At 54.2% G+C, this 14967-nt stretch overlaps 1 protein-coding gene across 3 annotated transcripts in view; it reads left to right on the plus strand.

Moving 5' to 3' along the window:
• DGKD (diacylglycerol kinase delta) overlaps positions 1–14967 on the plus strand; it is a 120273-nt gene that overhangs the window by 84691 nt on the left and 20615 nt on the right. For all 3 annotated transcript variants that reach the window (XM_031008643.2, XM_019022281.4, XM_055379830.2), the window contains 9 exons: positions 2443–2551; positions 6177–6316; positions 7266–7350; positions 8636–8730; positions 8825–8924; positions 9652–9925; positions 10528–10677; positions 11462–11590; positions 12510–12606. In XM_031008643.2, the coding sequence (XP_030864503.2) occupies positions 2443–2551; positions 6177–6316; positions 7266–7350; positions 8636–8730; positions 8825–8924; positions 9652–9925; positions 10528–10677; positions 11462–11590; positions 12510–12606 (1179 nt within the window). The remainder of the gene's footprint in view (positions 1–2442; positions 2552–6176; positions 6317–7265; positions 7351–8635; positions 8731–8824; positions 8925–9651; positions 9926–10527; positions 10678–11461; positions 11591–12509; positions 12607–14967) is intronic.

Raw genomic sequence — 14967 nt, forward strand, 5'->3', positions numbered from 1 at the left:
AGATGGCAGCATTCCAGCCTGCTTCCGCAAAGGCAGTACTCCCACATTTTCTGTGGAAAGACTTCTTATCTGAATGGTGGAGGATTGCATTCACTAGTAGGCTGATCAAGATATTTTAATTTTAATTTTACTATTTTTTGAGACAAGAGTCTTGCTAAGTTACCCAGGCTGAGTACAGTGGTGCAATCCTGGCTCACAGCAGCCTCAACCTCCTGGGCTCAAACCACCCTCCTGCCTTAGCCTCCTGAGTAGCTGGGACTACAGGTGTGTACCACTATGCCCAGCTAATTTTTTTTTTTAATGTTTTGTTGAGCCTCACAAAACTTTTAAAATGTTTTGTAGAGTGGTCTCACTGTGTTGTCCAGGTTGGTTTCAAACTCCTGGAGCCAAGTGATCCTCTTGCCTCAGCCTCTCAAAGTGTTGGATTACACTGCCTGGCAAAGAAATAATTTTAGTTAAAAAGTGGGGAAAGTGGAGGTATAATACATCTGTTATCACAATGCACCAAGCAGGCTGAGGTTGTTATTAAACATGGTACCAGGGGTGTTGGAGGAATGCTTTGAAATGGCTGTGGGCAGAGCAGGCTACACAGCTGAACTCGAGAATAACGAAATATTCATTTTGGTGTGCAAGCAAAACCCCATGTTTCGTAGTGGGAGTTAAGTATGAGATGGGATGATTTAGGAAGCCCCGACAGCGGCGTAAAGGGAGTTGTCGTCATTTACCATTTCTGGAAGCAGCTCATCTCACACAGCTCACAGCAGAATCTGGAGCTACTGCTTCATGTTCCAGTTCCTGGCCTTGACCTGTCACCTCTTCTCCTGAGAGCAGGGGGCCTTACAGGTGTCAGTGTTCTGTGTGGAGCCTGGGCTTGGTGCCGCATCACCTATGCCTGTCTGTCTTCTGAGCATTCATTCTGGGTCAGACACTGAGCTCGAGGCAGGGTGCGCAGGTGAGCCAGGCGGGGAGTGCAGATGCAGGGAATGGGTAGGAGCACACGCAGGGTCCCCCGGCACTTCAGAGGGGGTGACACAGCTTCTTTGGGAACCTGGCAGGGGCGGGGTCGCAAGTCAAACTGGGCGTCCTTCCACGTCTCCCCGAGCTGGCATCCGAGGAGCTCTAGTGTTCTGAAGGCTGCAGGGAGGCGGGAGGCTTCTGGGCTGAGGGCACCGCTTGTGCAGAGGCGAGGCAAGAGGGAATGCAGTGGGGCCAGGCCAGGCAGCAGCAGAAAGGTGGCACCTGCCGTCAGGGAGGGCTGCGGGTGCTGGCCAAGAGGTTCGACTCCTTCCTGCAAACGAGGGGCAGCCTCATAAAGCAAGGCCCGTGGCCAGGCTCGTGTTTAGAAAGGTCTTCCTGGAACTCGTGGGGAGCTTTCAGGAAGGGTGTCAAGGTGACTGAGGCTCCTGTGGGACTCTGTGAGAGCATGGTGGTGACCTGAGCGGGTGGCTGGGGTGGGTGTGGAGGAGAGGCTGCCAGGAGGGGCTGGGTCGGCTGCAGGCTGAGAGGAGGCGGGTCTGGCCTCTGGACTGGGTTGGTGGTCGAGCTACCATTCTCCGAGTAGGGATGTGTCCTGTTGGATGTGCCCTGGGATACCAGAGTGGTGTGTTCTGGAGGACAGGTGCAAGTGTTGGCTTTCAGGAGTGGCCTGGGGGCTGTTGATCCAGAGTCACCTGTGTGGTCCTTGAAACTGGATGTGGTCACACAGGAAGAGGATGAGGAGTGAGCAGAAGCGGCACTGGTCTCCTGAGTGGGGACGCTGCTGGGCAGGGGCAGGGGGAGCCCAGGAAGGAAGGAAACCAAGGAGTTAGGAGGGTAGGGGACGTGGGTCACATCACCGGAGGACTGAGTGGGCCCAGGCATATGTGCTGCAGTGGGGACACGCAGCCCGCAGTAGGTCAGGCAGCCTGGGGCTCCAGGGTGACCAGAACAAGGGCCAGGGCAGAAGCCAGACTGTGGCCCAGGGCCGGGGAGTGCCAAGGCTGAGGGTGCAGGGTGATGCAGGCAGCCCAGAGGGCATGCTGGGAAGGCTGGCAGGGGCCACATGTGGATGGGGCAGGGACAGTGATGCAGGGTGGGCTCACATGGGCAGGGGCCATGGAAGGCTGTGCCCGTGAGCCTGGCAGGGGATGCAGTTTTAGCCCACCACTTTGCCTGTGATGTCTGCAGAGGGTGCAGTGGCTCACCAAGCTGAGTGATCTTGTTGCTGGGTGGGGCGTGGCTGGTGGGAGCAGTTGGCTGGACCCCAGTGCTGCTGTCGTCCCTTTGACAAAGTGGACCCTGAGTGGAGGCGGCTGGTGTCACATGGCAGGGCCTGTGCGTGCTCTGCCTCTGGTGCAGGTCAGCCATGAGGAGCACAGGTGGCCCCTCAGCCCCGTACTGACAAGCCTGTCATTTGTCCTGTGGAATGGACGTCATTTCACGGCCTTTCTCTTTTCTCTGCAGCTTACGGTTATTCCAGAAGTTTGACACATTCCGGATTCTGGTTTGTGGCGGGGATGGAAGTGTTGGCTGGGTCCTCTCCGAAATCGACAGCCTCAACCTTCATAAACAGGTACCTGGACAGGAGGGAGCCCAGCCAGGAGCAGAGAGGGTGCGGAGGTTAGAGGGAAATCATGCAGTCTCAGCTCCTGTTCATCTCGGAGCACCTGTTCTCAGGCCAGAAACCATTGGTGGTTTTGGGGAGTGTGCACTTTGGTGGCCAGGGCAGAGAGGGGAGAGCCTGGGCCACCCCCTGGCATCGTGGAGGCCCGGGGGCTCTGGCCATGATGTATGAGGGGGACCTGAAGGGAGCTACGAAAAGAATTGCCCACAAAGGACCCACATGGGGAGCAGGGCTGGGTGGGGCTGTTGCTTTACTGGGTAATTTTTGTCTTGAGGCCTCTTGCTTGTGAGAAGGGGACGGCAGTATACTTGAATTTCTCAAGTCAGAGTCATGGTTCATTGGACTTAGTTTTTTGTATTAAAATAAAAATAGATTTTCCTGATTGTATATAAAAATGTTCATATAGTCATTTAATTTCCACACCAAGCCACGGCCTCCCCAGGTGATCAGCCAGTGCCAATGTTTTGCTGTCTCTGACCTCTCTTGATCACAGTACATGCAATGCACAATGCACTTGTAATTTAAACGGGCTATTCTGTTACTGCTTTTGTTGTTGTTGTTTTTGTTTTTGTTTTTTTGAGGTGGAGTCTTGCTCTGTTGCTGGGCTGGAGTGCAGTGGTGCGATCTTGGCTCACTACAACCTCTGCCTCCCTGGTTCAAGTGATTCTTCTGCCTCAGCCTCCTAAATAGCTGGGATTACAGGCGCACGCTACCATGCCCAGCTAATTTTTGTATTTTTAGTAGAGACAGGGTTTCTCCATGTTGGCCAGGATGGTCTGGATCTCTTGACCTCGTGATCCGCCCACCTCGGCCTCCCAAAGTGCTGGGATTACAGGCATGAGCCACCGCGCCCGGCCTGTTACTGCTTTTAAAAAACCACTAATTAAGATGTTACAGGCACAAGGTGTCTGTAAGTAGGCATCTGTGTGTCGTTTTCCACTGGACACACCCGGGAGCCCAGGGCCAGCTCACCTCCATGTGTGAGCACGGAGATCACTTCCCAGTGGTCTCCTCTCTGAGCACACCCAAGCTTAAGTATTGAAATGTGCTGACAAACTCTTTCCTCAGGGCTGTGCCAGCTTCCATGCCTGATGCCTCTTAAAGCTGTCTTTCCCCGTGCACCGTCCAAGCTGTTCATCTCTTTAGTTTTTGTCCAGCTAAGTAGACCAAAAAATGTCTGACCTTTACTTCTTTAATTCCTGGTGAAGCTGAACGCCTCCTCAGTTGGTTATGAAGTTTTAAATAAATCACCTGTTCATATTTTTTTTGCCTCATTTTCTCTTTGAGCATTCACCTTTTTTTCCTTTAAAAATGGGTGTGTGAGGATTATTGTTACATTAACTTCTTATCTGTCACTGCAGATATTTTTTTCCCGGTTTGTCGTTTGTCAGTTCAACATCCTTTTTGGGGGGTGGTCTTTTCTTTCATGATTTTTGTCAACGTCTGTCATATTTGCAGCTGCCTACACCCCAAGATTAAGAAGATTTGCATCTGTATTTTCTTATGTTTATTATGGCCCCATTTTTTAAAAATTCAGTCTTCTGTGTGACGTGGATGTATTTTTCAGTGATTCTGTGGTGCCTACCCAGCTCTGCTCACTTGGTAGTATTTCCAGGTGGGTGGACTTTGACAGCTCGGGCCGTGAGGCCAGTGGCTCAGGAGGAGAAGTGGTGCCGCCTGCTGGTGGATTAGCATAGACTACTCTAATTTTTGATTTTGTGTATTACTTGCAAGTTCACTGTCACTAGTTAGGAAGACAGTGGAACCTTGTGGCTGATTTTCATACGTTCAGCCAAGGTCAGCACACATTTCTCTCCCCTGCGTCTCTTTGACACCTGATGTGGTGGCCATGCCCTCGCTGGGCCCCTGCCGCCTCGGGGTTTCTTGTCTTCCTGGCTGCTACTGCTCCATGGTGGCCTCTCCCTCCTTACCCTTCCCTTAACGCTGTGTCCTCAGAGCCTTGCTGGGGCCTCTCCTCCTTCACTTTTGAACACTCAGCGACTTGCAGGGCTTCTGCTGTCGTCTCTCTCCTGGGGGCGCCTCAATTGATAGCTGAGCCTTGGGCCTCTCTGGATGTCTCCTAGTGCCTTGAGTTTCCAACACTACACCACGTTCAGCCCCCACCCTGCGTTCCTTTCCTTCGAATCTGAAAACATCATCCATCTAGATGTCTGAGCCAGGAAATCGGACAGTTGTTCTTGGTTCGTCCATCTCTTCCTCCTGCCTGTTTCTCACTAATTGTGCCCTCAGTCCTGCCACCCACAGTACCCTGGCCTCTGTCCATCTGCAGCTCACCCAGGCGACCTTTCCCGGGGCACTTCTGCCTGTGCACCCCCCAAGCACGATGCTTCTGGGAAAAGTCCAGACCTTTAAGAGTCCCAGCTTTGCCTCCTGCTTGCTCCTCTGCCTGTCTGCCTCCTGTTTCCTCGCTGTCCTCCTCTTCACTGAGCTCTGCCTTGCCCCTCCCAGTGTGGTGTCTCCCTGCCTGGAGCACCATCCATGCCTGCTGTGCGCTGCTCTCCTTTTCCTTTAAGGCTCCAGGAAGCCCTCGCGGAGTCCTCAGACCCTCTGGGCACCCTTCAGCACTGGGTTCTCTCCATCTAGTGTGTCGGCTCCGGTGTCCTGGCCTGCTCGCTCCTGCCTCCCCTGCTGCCAAATGTCCCCTTGGTGAGGCAGGACCTTCCCTGGTGTTTGCTGTCCCCACAGGCGGCAGGGCCTCAAGCATGGTCACTTCCACCTGGTGGGCAGAGGGCTGTACGGTGCTGTAGGCTGGACCACGGCAGGTTTCCTGCCTCAAGGACAGTAACTCCTCCCCACACACTCCACCGCAGGCCTTCATGGCCCTGGTCACTCCGTTGTCAGAGTCAAAGGCTGGTGAGCTCTGGGCAGTGGGCATTTTAAGAGGCCTCCTAAGCAATGGAATGGTGTAGTGGGATCTCATTGGAGCTCTGAGATGGGAATCCAGGTGGAGGGTGAGGCCTGAGTAAAGCATGAGGTCTCTTCGTGGAACAGCAGGCAGGCGGGCAGAGGCTGAGCTCTGGCAAGGCTCCAGGGTGGCCTCCAGACTGAGGATGGTCCTGGCACCTTTTTTGGATAGGATTTAGAGGAGAGAAGTGATACTAGTGATGTTTTTGGAAGAAGAATTTGGCATTAGTGAATGAGATGCTGTAGTGGATGGAGGGACGGGTGGCGAGGCATCAGAGTGATTCCTTGGGGCTGTGGTCACGGTGGTGAAAATGGGAAGCAGAGGGATTTGGGAGACAGATCAGAGAGGGTGTGAGGGGCTGACCATCAAGATGTGATGACAGCTGAGAGATGGACCTGTGGCTCATCCATTTCTCCCAGAAGCAGCATCTTATCTCAAGGGCAGTCATGTTTCTGTCTCATTGCCAAGGAAAATGCCATCTGTCCCCTCCAGTGGGCTCTGCCTGTAATGTGTAAGCTGCATGGTTTTAGGTCATGTCCCCACATTGCTAATGTAACCCTCACGGTGGGGGACAAGAAGGGCTGCGGGCTGGGAGGTGGCCCCTGCCCCCAGGTGTGTGCCTGCACATCGTCCCCCATGTTTCCTTAGTGTCAGTTGGGAGTGCTGCCGCTCGGCACAGGGAACGACTTGGCCCGAGTGCTGGGCTGGGGCTCAGCCTGCGATGACGACACCCAGCTCCCCCAGATCTTGGAGAAGTTGGAGAGAGCCAGCACCAAGATGCTGGACAGGTGAGTGGGGATGTGCTCCGGTGCCGTATGAGGAGACTTTGAGAGACAGGTCCCTTTGACCAGGTGTTCTTAACCTGGGGTCTGTGGAAAACATGGGCCCTCTGAAATTATTTGTAAAGATTTGACTGAGTATATATTCTGATAGTCTTTGATATTTGGTCAGATTATGACAAGGATAAAAACAAAACAGGTTAAGAACCAGCCGTGCCCTAGAATGATCCAGTCTTCCCAGAAGGCCAAGCCTGAGTGTGTCAGGGCCGTGGAGAAGGCGGCTGTGCCATCTTTGGCTGCTTCAGCCCGAGATCTAATACCCATCGGAAGAATGCTCCTTGTCGTTTACTTGAACAGTTTCATTTTCCCATATTCTGTTCCCAGAAGAAGTTTTGGGAAATTATCCTCTAGTGCCTAAAGCCACTATGACACCTTCCGTGAGTAAGGTACTGTTATTCCAAGTGACACACTTGGCACTCACTGACCACATGCCTGTGGCACATGGGGCGCTGATGAGATGCCTCCTAGCCTTCCTAGTTGCTCCCAGAAGCCTGGAGTTCTGAGCACAGTTGTGGTTTTGCAATGCCCCCACCATTTCAGGCCTCCTCTGTGTGCCTTGGGGCCTGTGAAATGCTCATCTCACTGGGCCAGCTGGCTGAGCCATTTGCAGCTCTCTTGAGGAGGGTAAATCCATTTCTCCCAGAAGCAGCATCTTATCTCAAGGCAGCCATTTATGGGAGACCTTCCTCTCTTTCATGGAGCTGTACTGCCGTTAGTTGTGGAGTGCAGACATTTGTTCTCAGCCAAGTTATGGGACAGAGTCAAGACCAAGGGCCGAAAAATGAAGTCAGAAACAGTGTAAAGATCAAGGCTGCCAGCCGTGAAAGCGGACGGCGTAGGGTCCACCCTTGTGGGCCTGCACGTCTTGCCGCCTGTGCAGCTGACCTTGTGTGTGCAGGTGGAGCGTCATGGCATACGAGGCCAAGCTCCCCCGGCAGGCCTCCTCCTCTACCGTCACCGAAGACTTCAGCGAGGATTCCGAGGTATTGCTGGCCTGTTCTTCACACCCTGCTCGCATGCTGATGTGATCAGAACTGTCCTGTCAGCGGTTTGCATCACCTCCCTTGCAGAGACGCCTCCCCTTTGGTGTTGGGGTGTCACAGTCAGGCCTGCGGAGGCGCAGGGTGAACCCATGGCTGAGAGGATTCTCACTCCCCTTGGCAGGGGCCTTTTGGGCTTGTGACCCTCTAGGGGCTTCCTGGGGTTGTCATAGGCCCTGCCGGGTGGTGGGGTGGTCCTCCTAATGGCCTTCCCACCCTGTCCGTGCATCTCCTCAGCTGCACAGTGAGCCCCAAACGGTGTGCGCCCGTTCCCTCCCCCGCTGCGGTGCCCACGTGCCTGGAATGCTCTAGCCGGCTCTGCCGTGGCTGTCCCCTAGCCCCCGGCTCCTGCCCCGTCCCACCTCTCTGTGGCGTCTGCAGCTGCCCTTTGCTCAGCCTCCTCTAGTCCAGCTGGTGGTTCTTTTCATTTGGTGATTGTTACTGTTGTGTTTAACGCTCCTACAGTTTTCCTCAGAGAACAGACTTTGTCTTTAGTTTCTATTTTGTGCTGGTGCAGTGCTGGGTGGGGTAGTACAAAGAGGTGAGCTTTTGTCAGGGGCTAGGGCAACGGTCAGCAAACAAAGCCTGCAGGCCAGATGTGCCTGGGCCCACAGCCTTGCAAGCGAAGACTGGTTTGTACATTTTTTATTTTTCCTTTTTTTTAAAAAAAATTTTTTTGAGAGGAAGAGTGTGTGTGGGAAGCCCAGAATATTCGCTGTCTGGCCAGTAGTGAAGTTTGCGACCCTGGGGCTGGGTCCTAAGGACAGCACGGATCTCACAGGGATAGGGCTGCCCTTCTGACAGCCAGAACAGATGGTGGGGGCAAGAGCGTGTGTCCAGATGGGGCTCACAGCCAGGTGGAAACAGCCTCTGCTGCAAACGGACCCAAACCTGGAGCCGACCCGCCAGCATCCTGCTGTCAGGATGAGTAGGGGTCAGGACGGAAGCTCCTAGCACAGGCCGTGCTGGGATCACAGACTGAAGGAGATTGATTTGCAGTTTGCCTGCAGCTTGATGAAGCTTTTAAAATCTCTCACCTAGCACTAGGTGAGTCCCAGATTAGCGTTAGAAGTGAGTTGAGGCTTGGCTGGGTCAGACAGTGTCTGTTAGGAGAGACTCATCTTTCCCAGCCTGTGCTGGCAAGGAAGTGGCTGACAGAGTCACTGGGACTGTCATGGAGCTTGCTGTCACAGAGACCAACAGTCCTGGCCATTTGGGGTGATTGCAGGTACAGCAGATTCTCTTCTATGAAGACTCGGTTGCAGCCCACCTTTCTAAAATCCTCACCTCGGACCAGCACTCGGTGGTCATCTCCTCGGCCAAGTGAGTGCCTGGTGGCCCTGGGGAGGGCATGGTGCCCTGGCCCCCAGCCTGGAGCTGCCTCTCTAGAAGGGTCTTTCTGTTTTTCTTCCCACAGAGTGCTCTGTGAGACGGTGAAGGACTTCGTGGCACGGGTGGGGAAGGCCTATGAGAAGACGACCGAGAGCTCGGAGGAGTCAGAGGTCATGGCCAAGAAGGTCTGTTCCCGTGCCCTGGGTGGGAGGGGCATTGAGGCAGTGAGAAGCTTGCTCTGTCACCAGCAGAGGGCCGTGACTGCAGGTTGTCCAGGTTCTTGGTGATTTGAACAAAGAATTAGACAAAACACACAGTAAAGGAAGACAAGAATGAAGCAACAAAGAATGAAGGCAGGGATTTATTGAAAATGAAAGTACACTCCACACTGTGGGAGCTGCCCGAGCAGCGGCTCAAGGGTCCAGACACAGAATCTTCTTGGGTCCAAATACCCCCTAGAAGTATCCCATTGGCCACTTCATGCTCACCTCATGTAAATGAAGTGGTAGCTTGCAGTCAGTCTGATTGGTGGCAGAAAGCAGCCAACCAGAGGCCGAAGTGGTTACAGAGGTCACACTCCTGTGCAAACATCTGATTGGTTGCAAAAAGCAACCAATCAGAGGCTAAGGTGAAGTTACAAAGTTGCATTTCTGTGCAGACTAAGACTCAGCTCGCAATCAGTTTGGTTGGTTGTGGACAGCCAATTTCCCCAATTTCCCACCTGCCAGGGCGGAAAAGGTGGGGATTTGCAAAGGGAGTAGCCTCTGGTCCTTTTGTTACTTAGGCGTGGAGAGTTAGGATTTTCCTTTTGATCGAGTTCTAGGAAGTCTGGGTGAAATGGCCTGAGGTTCCCTGCCTCCAGACCCTGTTCTCCTGCCTCAGCTCTGCATGCCATTTCCTTTCCTTGTTCAGTGCTCTGTCCTGAAAGAGAAGCTGGATTCCCTTCTCAAGACCTTGGACGATGAGTCCCAGGCCTCGTCCTCTCTGCCCAACCCGCCCCCCACCATTGCCGAGGAGGCTGAAGATGGAGATGGGTCGGGCAGCATCTGCGGTTCCACTGGAGACCGCTTGGTGGCATCAGCTTGCCCGGCCCGGCCGCAGATATTCCGGCCTCGAGAACAGCTCATGCTGAGAGCCAACAGCCTGAAGAAAGCGATTCGTCAGATCATAGAACACACAGAAAAAGGTAACTGGCCTTGTGATGAGGAGGGGCTTTCCTCAGGCCAGCACTGGGCATGCCCAGCATCCCCTGAACACGGAGATGACAGAAGGGTGCACGTTGAGAAAACCTCCACTGCGGCCCTCTCCACCCATGTCCAGGCACCAGACCCCCAGCGAGTTCGCTTGCCCTCCCTCCACCCCTCCTCTCACACCCTCAGACCCCTTCATGCTGCCTCCCCTCGACCTCTTTCCTGGCCCTCATTGGCTTCACTATAAGCGTCTCACTCCTGTGAGAGCCTTGAGGTCACGGCCTCACACCCGCACACCTGCGTGTCCATGCAGCCGCTCTTCCCACTTGCAGCCCTCCAGCCTGCGCCAGGCTCCTCTGCATCCCTTGCCTTCCCTTGCAAGGGTTCCAGGCCTCCCAGCCTGTTAGCAGGGATGCCCTGCCCCAGTGCCAGGACCAGGGGGAAGATGGGTGGGGGTGGGGGTTCGGAGTCCAAGCCTTTAGCCAGAGGTTGTTTGAGGAAGATCAGGCCGTGGGGTGAGGAGGGGCCCTCCACCCAGCCTGACAGTGCCCTTGGCTTTGCACCCGCGTGCTCAGCCGCACACACTCTCCTTGCACAGCTGTCGATGAGCAGAATGCCCAGACCCAGGAGCAGGAGGGCTTCGTCCTGGGCCTCTCTGAGTCAGAGGAGAAGATGGACCACAGAGTGTGCCCACCACTGTCCCACAGCGAGAGCTTCGGGGTCCCCAAGGGGAGGAGCCAGCGCAAAGGTATGTGTGGCTCCACCTGCCTCTGCGCACCGTCGTGTGCTTGGTTTTGGTGAGACGTAGCGGGCTTGCCGGGGAGGTTTTAGGGCGCTTTCTCATAGTTGCTTTGGCCACTTGGTTACATAAAAATTCAGCGCCCAAGGCCTGTTTCTGTGCATCTCCTGTGCGCGCCCTTGAGGTGTGTGCGGTCTGTCTTGGTGGACAGCAGTAGAACCCGCGAGACCCCCTCCATCAGGGCGAGGACTGCCTCCCTGAGGAGCACTTGCGTCCTGCCCTCACTGCTTCCTTGGAACCACACTGGGCCCCAGAACTGCTCAGAAGGGGCTGTGTCTGGCAGAGGGAAGGCGGGTGGTGAGGGTGGGCCTTCTTTGTCCTTGCCCCTCCTGGAACAGCCCACAGCGCAGGCCCTGGTGGAGGGCACCCCCAGCCTGTGCAGGCTGCTGGGAGGCCCGTGCTCAGAACTGACCCACGGCCACTGCATGGCCACCACTCAGAGCTCTGCTGTGTGTGTGCTCCGCCTCCCACAGCCCGGACTGACTGGGCTCACCCCTCCCTCCAGCGCTGCCACCTGTGGCCTGTGTTACCCTCTCCATGAGCCCAGCCCCCCAGACATGTGCACCCACTCGGTCCTCCGCCCCCTTCTTTGTCCCACACACTTCACACAACTGCCTGTGGTTTGTAGCCCTCCCTCCTCAGCCCTCCCACCTGCTTGTGTCGCTAAGGACCCCCCAGGATTTCACAGTCTGTATTCCACACAGCTGTAAGGTTTTCTGCTGTGTTGTTACAGTGTCGAAATCTCCGTGTGAAAAGCTGATCAGCAAAGGGAGTCTGTCCCTAGGCAGTTCTGCTTCCCTTCCGCCCCAGCCGGGAAGCCGGGACGGCCTGCCTGCGCTCAACACCAAGATCCTGTACCCAAGTGAGTGGCGGCCAGCAGGAGGGACCGGTGGGGGCCCTAGCACAACACTGGTCCCGTCAAACTGAAAGAGATGGGCTTGCTGCCCTCGGAGAGTTTACAGGCCCCTGAGAAAGATAGGTGGAATTTAAAAATTTACACGACTGTATGAAAAGTGCTTTTTTTTTTTTTAAAAACAAAAAAAACAAAAAAACAAAAGCCAGATAGTACCCAAATAACCACCCAAGGAGCCCAGGAGGCGCCATTGAGGAGGTGATGCTCAAGTCGGGGTTGGAAGAATTAAGGAATTATCTGAGTGGAAAAGGGAGGTGGCCGGCCTGATGAGGGAACCCGAGGGACCGTCCCGTGCTTCTAGCGTGGTCGCGGGAGGTGCAGGGAGGGTGAGGTCCTGGCCGCCTGGAGCATTCCTTGATATTCATTCCTTAGGAAGGCAGCCTTATAAAGCCTTAAGCCTCAACTCTCAGAGATCATTTTGGTGGAGTGGCTTACATTTAATGAGAACATGAAAACTGACTCTATAAGCCTTTTTTTTTTTTTTTAAAGAGGGTCTCTCTCTCTCTCTATTGCCCAGGCTGGAGTGCAGTGATGTGGTCATGGCACACTGCAGCTTGACCTCCTGGACTCAAGTGATCCTCCCCACTCAGCCTCCCAAATATCTGGGACCACAGGCACACACCTTAGAAGCCATTTTTTTGTGTGTTTTGTAGGTGTTGGTTTCTGCCACCCCATATGGTTTCTTTGTTCCAGTGATTTTTGACCTAAGACTATTGGCAAAATTTGGACATGGTTATACATAATTTTAGAAACATTTAATTATAATAACGTTCTGCAGAATACCGGTCCACCAGCTTCAGAGACACGAGCTTCTCCTAAGGCTGTAGCTCCTGACCAGCACCACCTCTTTCTTGTATCTCCTTTACAGATGTCCGGGCTGGAATGTCTGGTTCCTTACCCGGTGGCTCAGTCATCAGTCGCCTGTTAATTAATGCTGATCCCTTCAACTCTGAACCAGAAACCCTGTGAGTATGAGGGATAAACCAAGTGGGCATATTGTTACATGGCTGCTAGTGCATAGAAAACAGATCTCAGGATTAACAAGAGAAATTAGTGAGCAGTTGCCCAGCTGGTGGTAGCTGATAAGGAAGGCTGAGAAGTCGTGGAGATTCCACTTAAGGAGTGGAGCTGGAAACCACTGCTGCACATCTGCTGCAGAGGCAAAGCGCACGCCTCCCATCTCCTTCCCAAGGTCCCACGGTGCTTGCTTGACGTCCCCTGAGCCTGCATACCCTTCCGAGGCTTTTCACAGGCTCAGCTACCCCTGCCAGGAGCTGCCCTTGTGCTGCTCTTCGTGGTCACTCTCCCATGACCTTGGCTGGACCTCACTGACTTCTGCTTACAGCCTGCCATCTTCCTCTTGCCATCCCTTCCTCTGCTTTCGTCTAACACCTGCTCTCCTTGTTGGTGATGCAGAACCACAGACTCTGAGCTGGAGGGTCCTCTGTGTGTCTCCCTCGTGTCTCCGAGCACCTTAGGGAGACACTAGCCTGTGCTGAGGCTTATAAGGGCTGCTGCGTGCCTGCGTGCTGATACTGCTACTCCTTGGGGGACAAGGCCTTCTTCCTCTGCTGGCCTGTAAGGCAGTGAGGACATGTATGTAGCAGTTTAATGCAGTCTTCCTAGGTATTGGAGTCCATTGTGGAGACAAGTGGTGTTTTGAAAACCTGTTTTTCTGCACTCATCTTTCTGCTGGCTGATTGCAGGTTCTGGGCAGCTGGTGGCAGTTGGTTAAATGTGGCCAGCCATTTTTCTGGAGTGGTTACGGACAGTGACAGGAAGAAATGTGCGGTTCACAGAGGCTCTGGGTTTGGGAAAGTGGACCCCTAGATTCCAGGTGCTGGCCTGGTACAGCACTTCAGTGTCCCTGTTCCTGGCCTGGTCTACTCCTCCCCTGGGGCTGCATGGAGCTCCAGTTCTCAGCCCTCCTGAGGCTTTTTTCCTTGGGGAGGCCAGAGCTGTAGTCCTATAGTGAGCACTGTCCCTAGAGGCCCCTGAACTGGATGTCTCCTTTGTCTCCTTCATCTGAGACTGGAACTTCCACTTCTGTTGCTCAGCTGGGTGGTCTCATCTCTTCTTTTCACCTGGGGAGACAAAGCTGTGCTTTGCTGCCTTCCTGCCGTGGTGTGTGCCTGGGCCGTATTGTGTGGGCCCCATTGTAGCTGGGCCTGAGCAGGCCCCGGTACCCTGTCATCTCTCACTGCCCCAGCCACTGCCGCCCCTCCTGCTCCAGGCCCCTGAGCCCAGTCTCTCTGCTGCCTTCCCTCATCTCTTTGTCCTGTTTCTCTCCATTGGATCTCTCTCTTTTCCCGGGACCTATACATGCTGGCCAGGCACTTGGTCTTCCGCCTGGTAAACAGTTTTGTCCCGGAGCTTTGCTCTGGCTCAGCTGTCAGGCCCTTGAATTAGATGGATCATAAATACACTGACACGTGCTGGTTGTTCTCAGATCCGGCGGCACTGGCTCAGTAAGCTAAAGTGTGTGAGAATTCTGGCCCGAGCAATGTTCCCAAGCCCATCCACCCATTGAGTTTCTTTGGGAACTTCCAGAACATCCTCTTCTCCTGGCTGCAGCCTCTGGGTGGAGGAACAGGGGTTCCTCCCTTCATCCGCTTGCCCTCGGGGGGAAACCCCAGTGTGACCCTGGGGCTGGGGAGGGTGAAGGCCAGGCTGGGCTTTCCCAGCAGCTGGGGGAGCTGCAGGTGCAGGACTTCCAGCTGGGTGGGGAGAAGAAACTTGAATGAGATGAGTCTCTTCTCGTCTGCCACACATGGGGAAAGGGAAGCCTTGTGCTGTGGGGCTGGGATGGATGTTTTCAAGTCATTTTCCTTTTTAATTTGGCAACAGCTTTGCTTGTAACTAGGGATGTTTGAGAAATGTTTTGAGATCCAGAGTTGAAATGTGTGAGTTTCTGTGCCATAAACATATCTTCAGGTTTGGTGCTGCTGGTGGAGTGTAAGATGGGCAGCTGCTGTGGGGAATAGTCCAGCAGCTCTGCCGGAGGTTCAGCCCAGAGCTGCTGTGTGACCAGCAGGCGCAGAACTGCCGGGCCATGTGGGATTGAACTGAAAACATGTCCACGCTAGAAGCTGTATGCAAATGTTCCTAAATGATAACCAAAACGTGGAACATCCCAGTGTCCGTCTGCTGATGAGCAGGTCAATAGATGCGGGTTAGCCACGCAGTGGAGTATTATTTGGTAATAAAAATGAAGCGCTAACACATGTCATAACATGGATGAACTTTGAAAACATCGTCCTGAGGAAGAGAAAGGAGCCAGACACAGAGCCCACGACTGCATGATCCCATTCCTGTGAACTGCCCAG

The sequence above is a fragment of the Gorilla gorilla genome, chromosome 11, assembly GCF_029281585.2.
Source record: "Gorilla gorilla gorilla isolate KB3781 chromosome 11, NHGRI_mGorGor1-v2.1_pri, whole genome shotgun sequence".
In the NCBI taxonomy this organism is placed as follows: domain Eukaryota; kingdom Metazoa; phylum Chordata; class Mammalia; order Primates; family Hominidae; genus Gorilla; species Gorilla gorilla.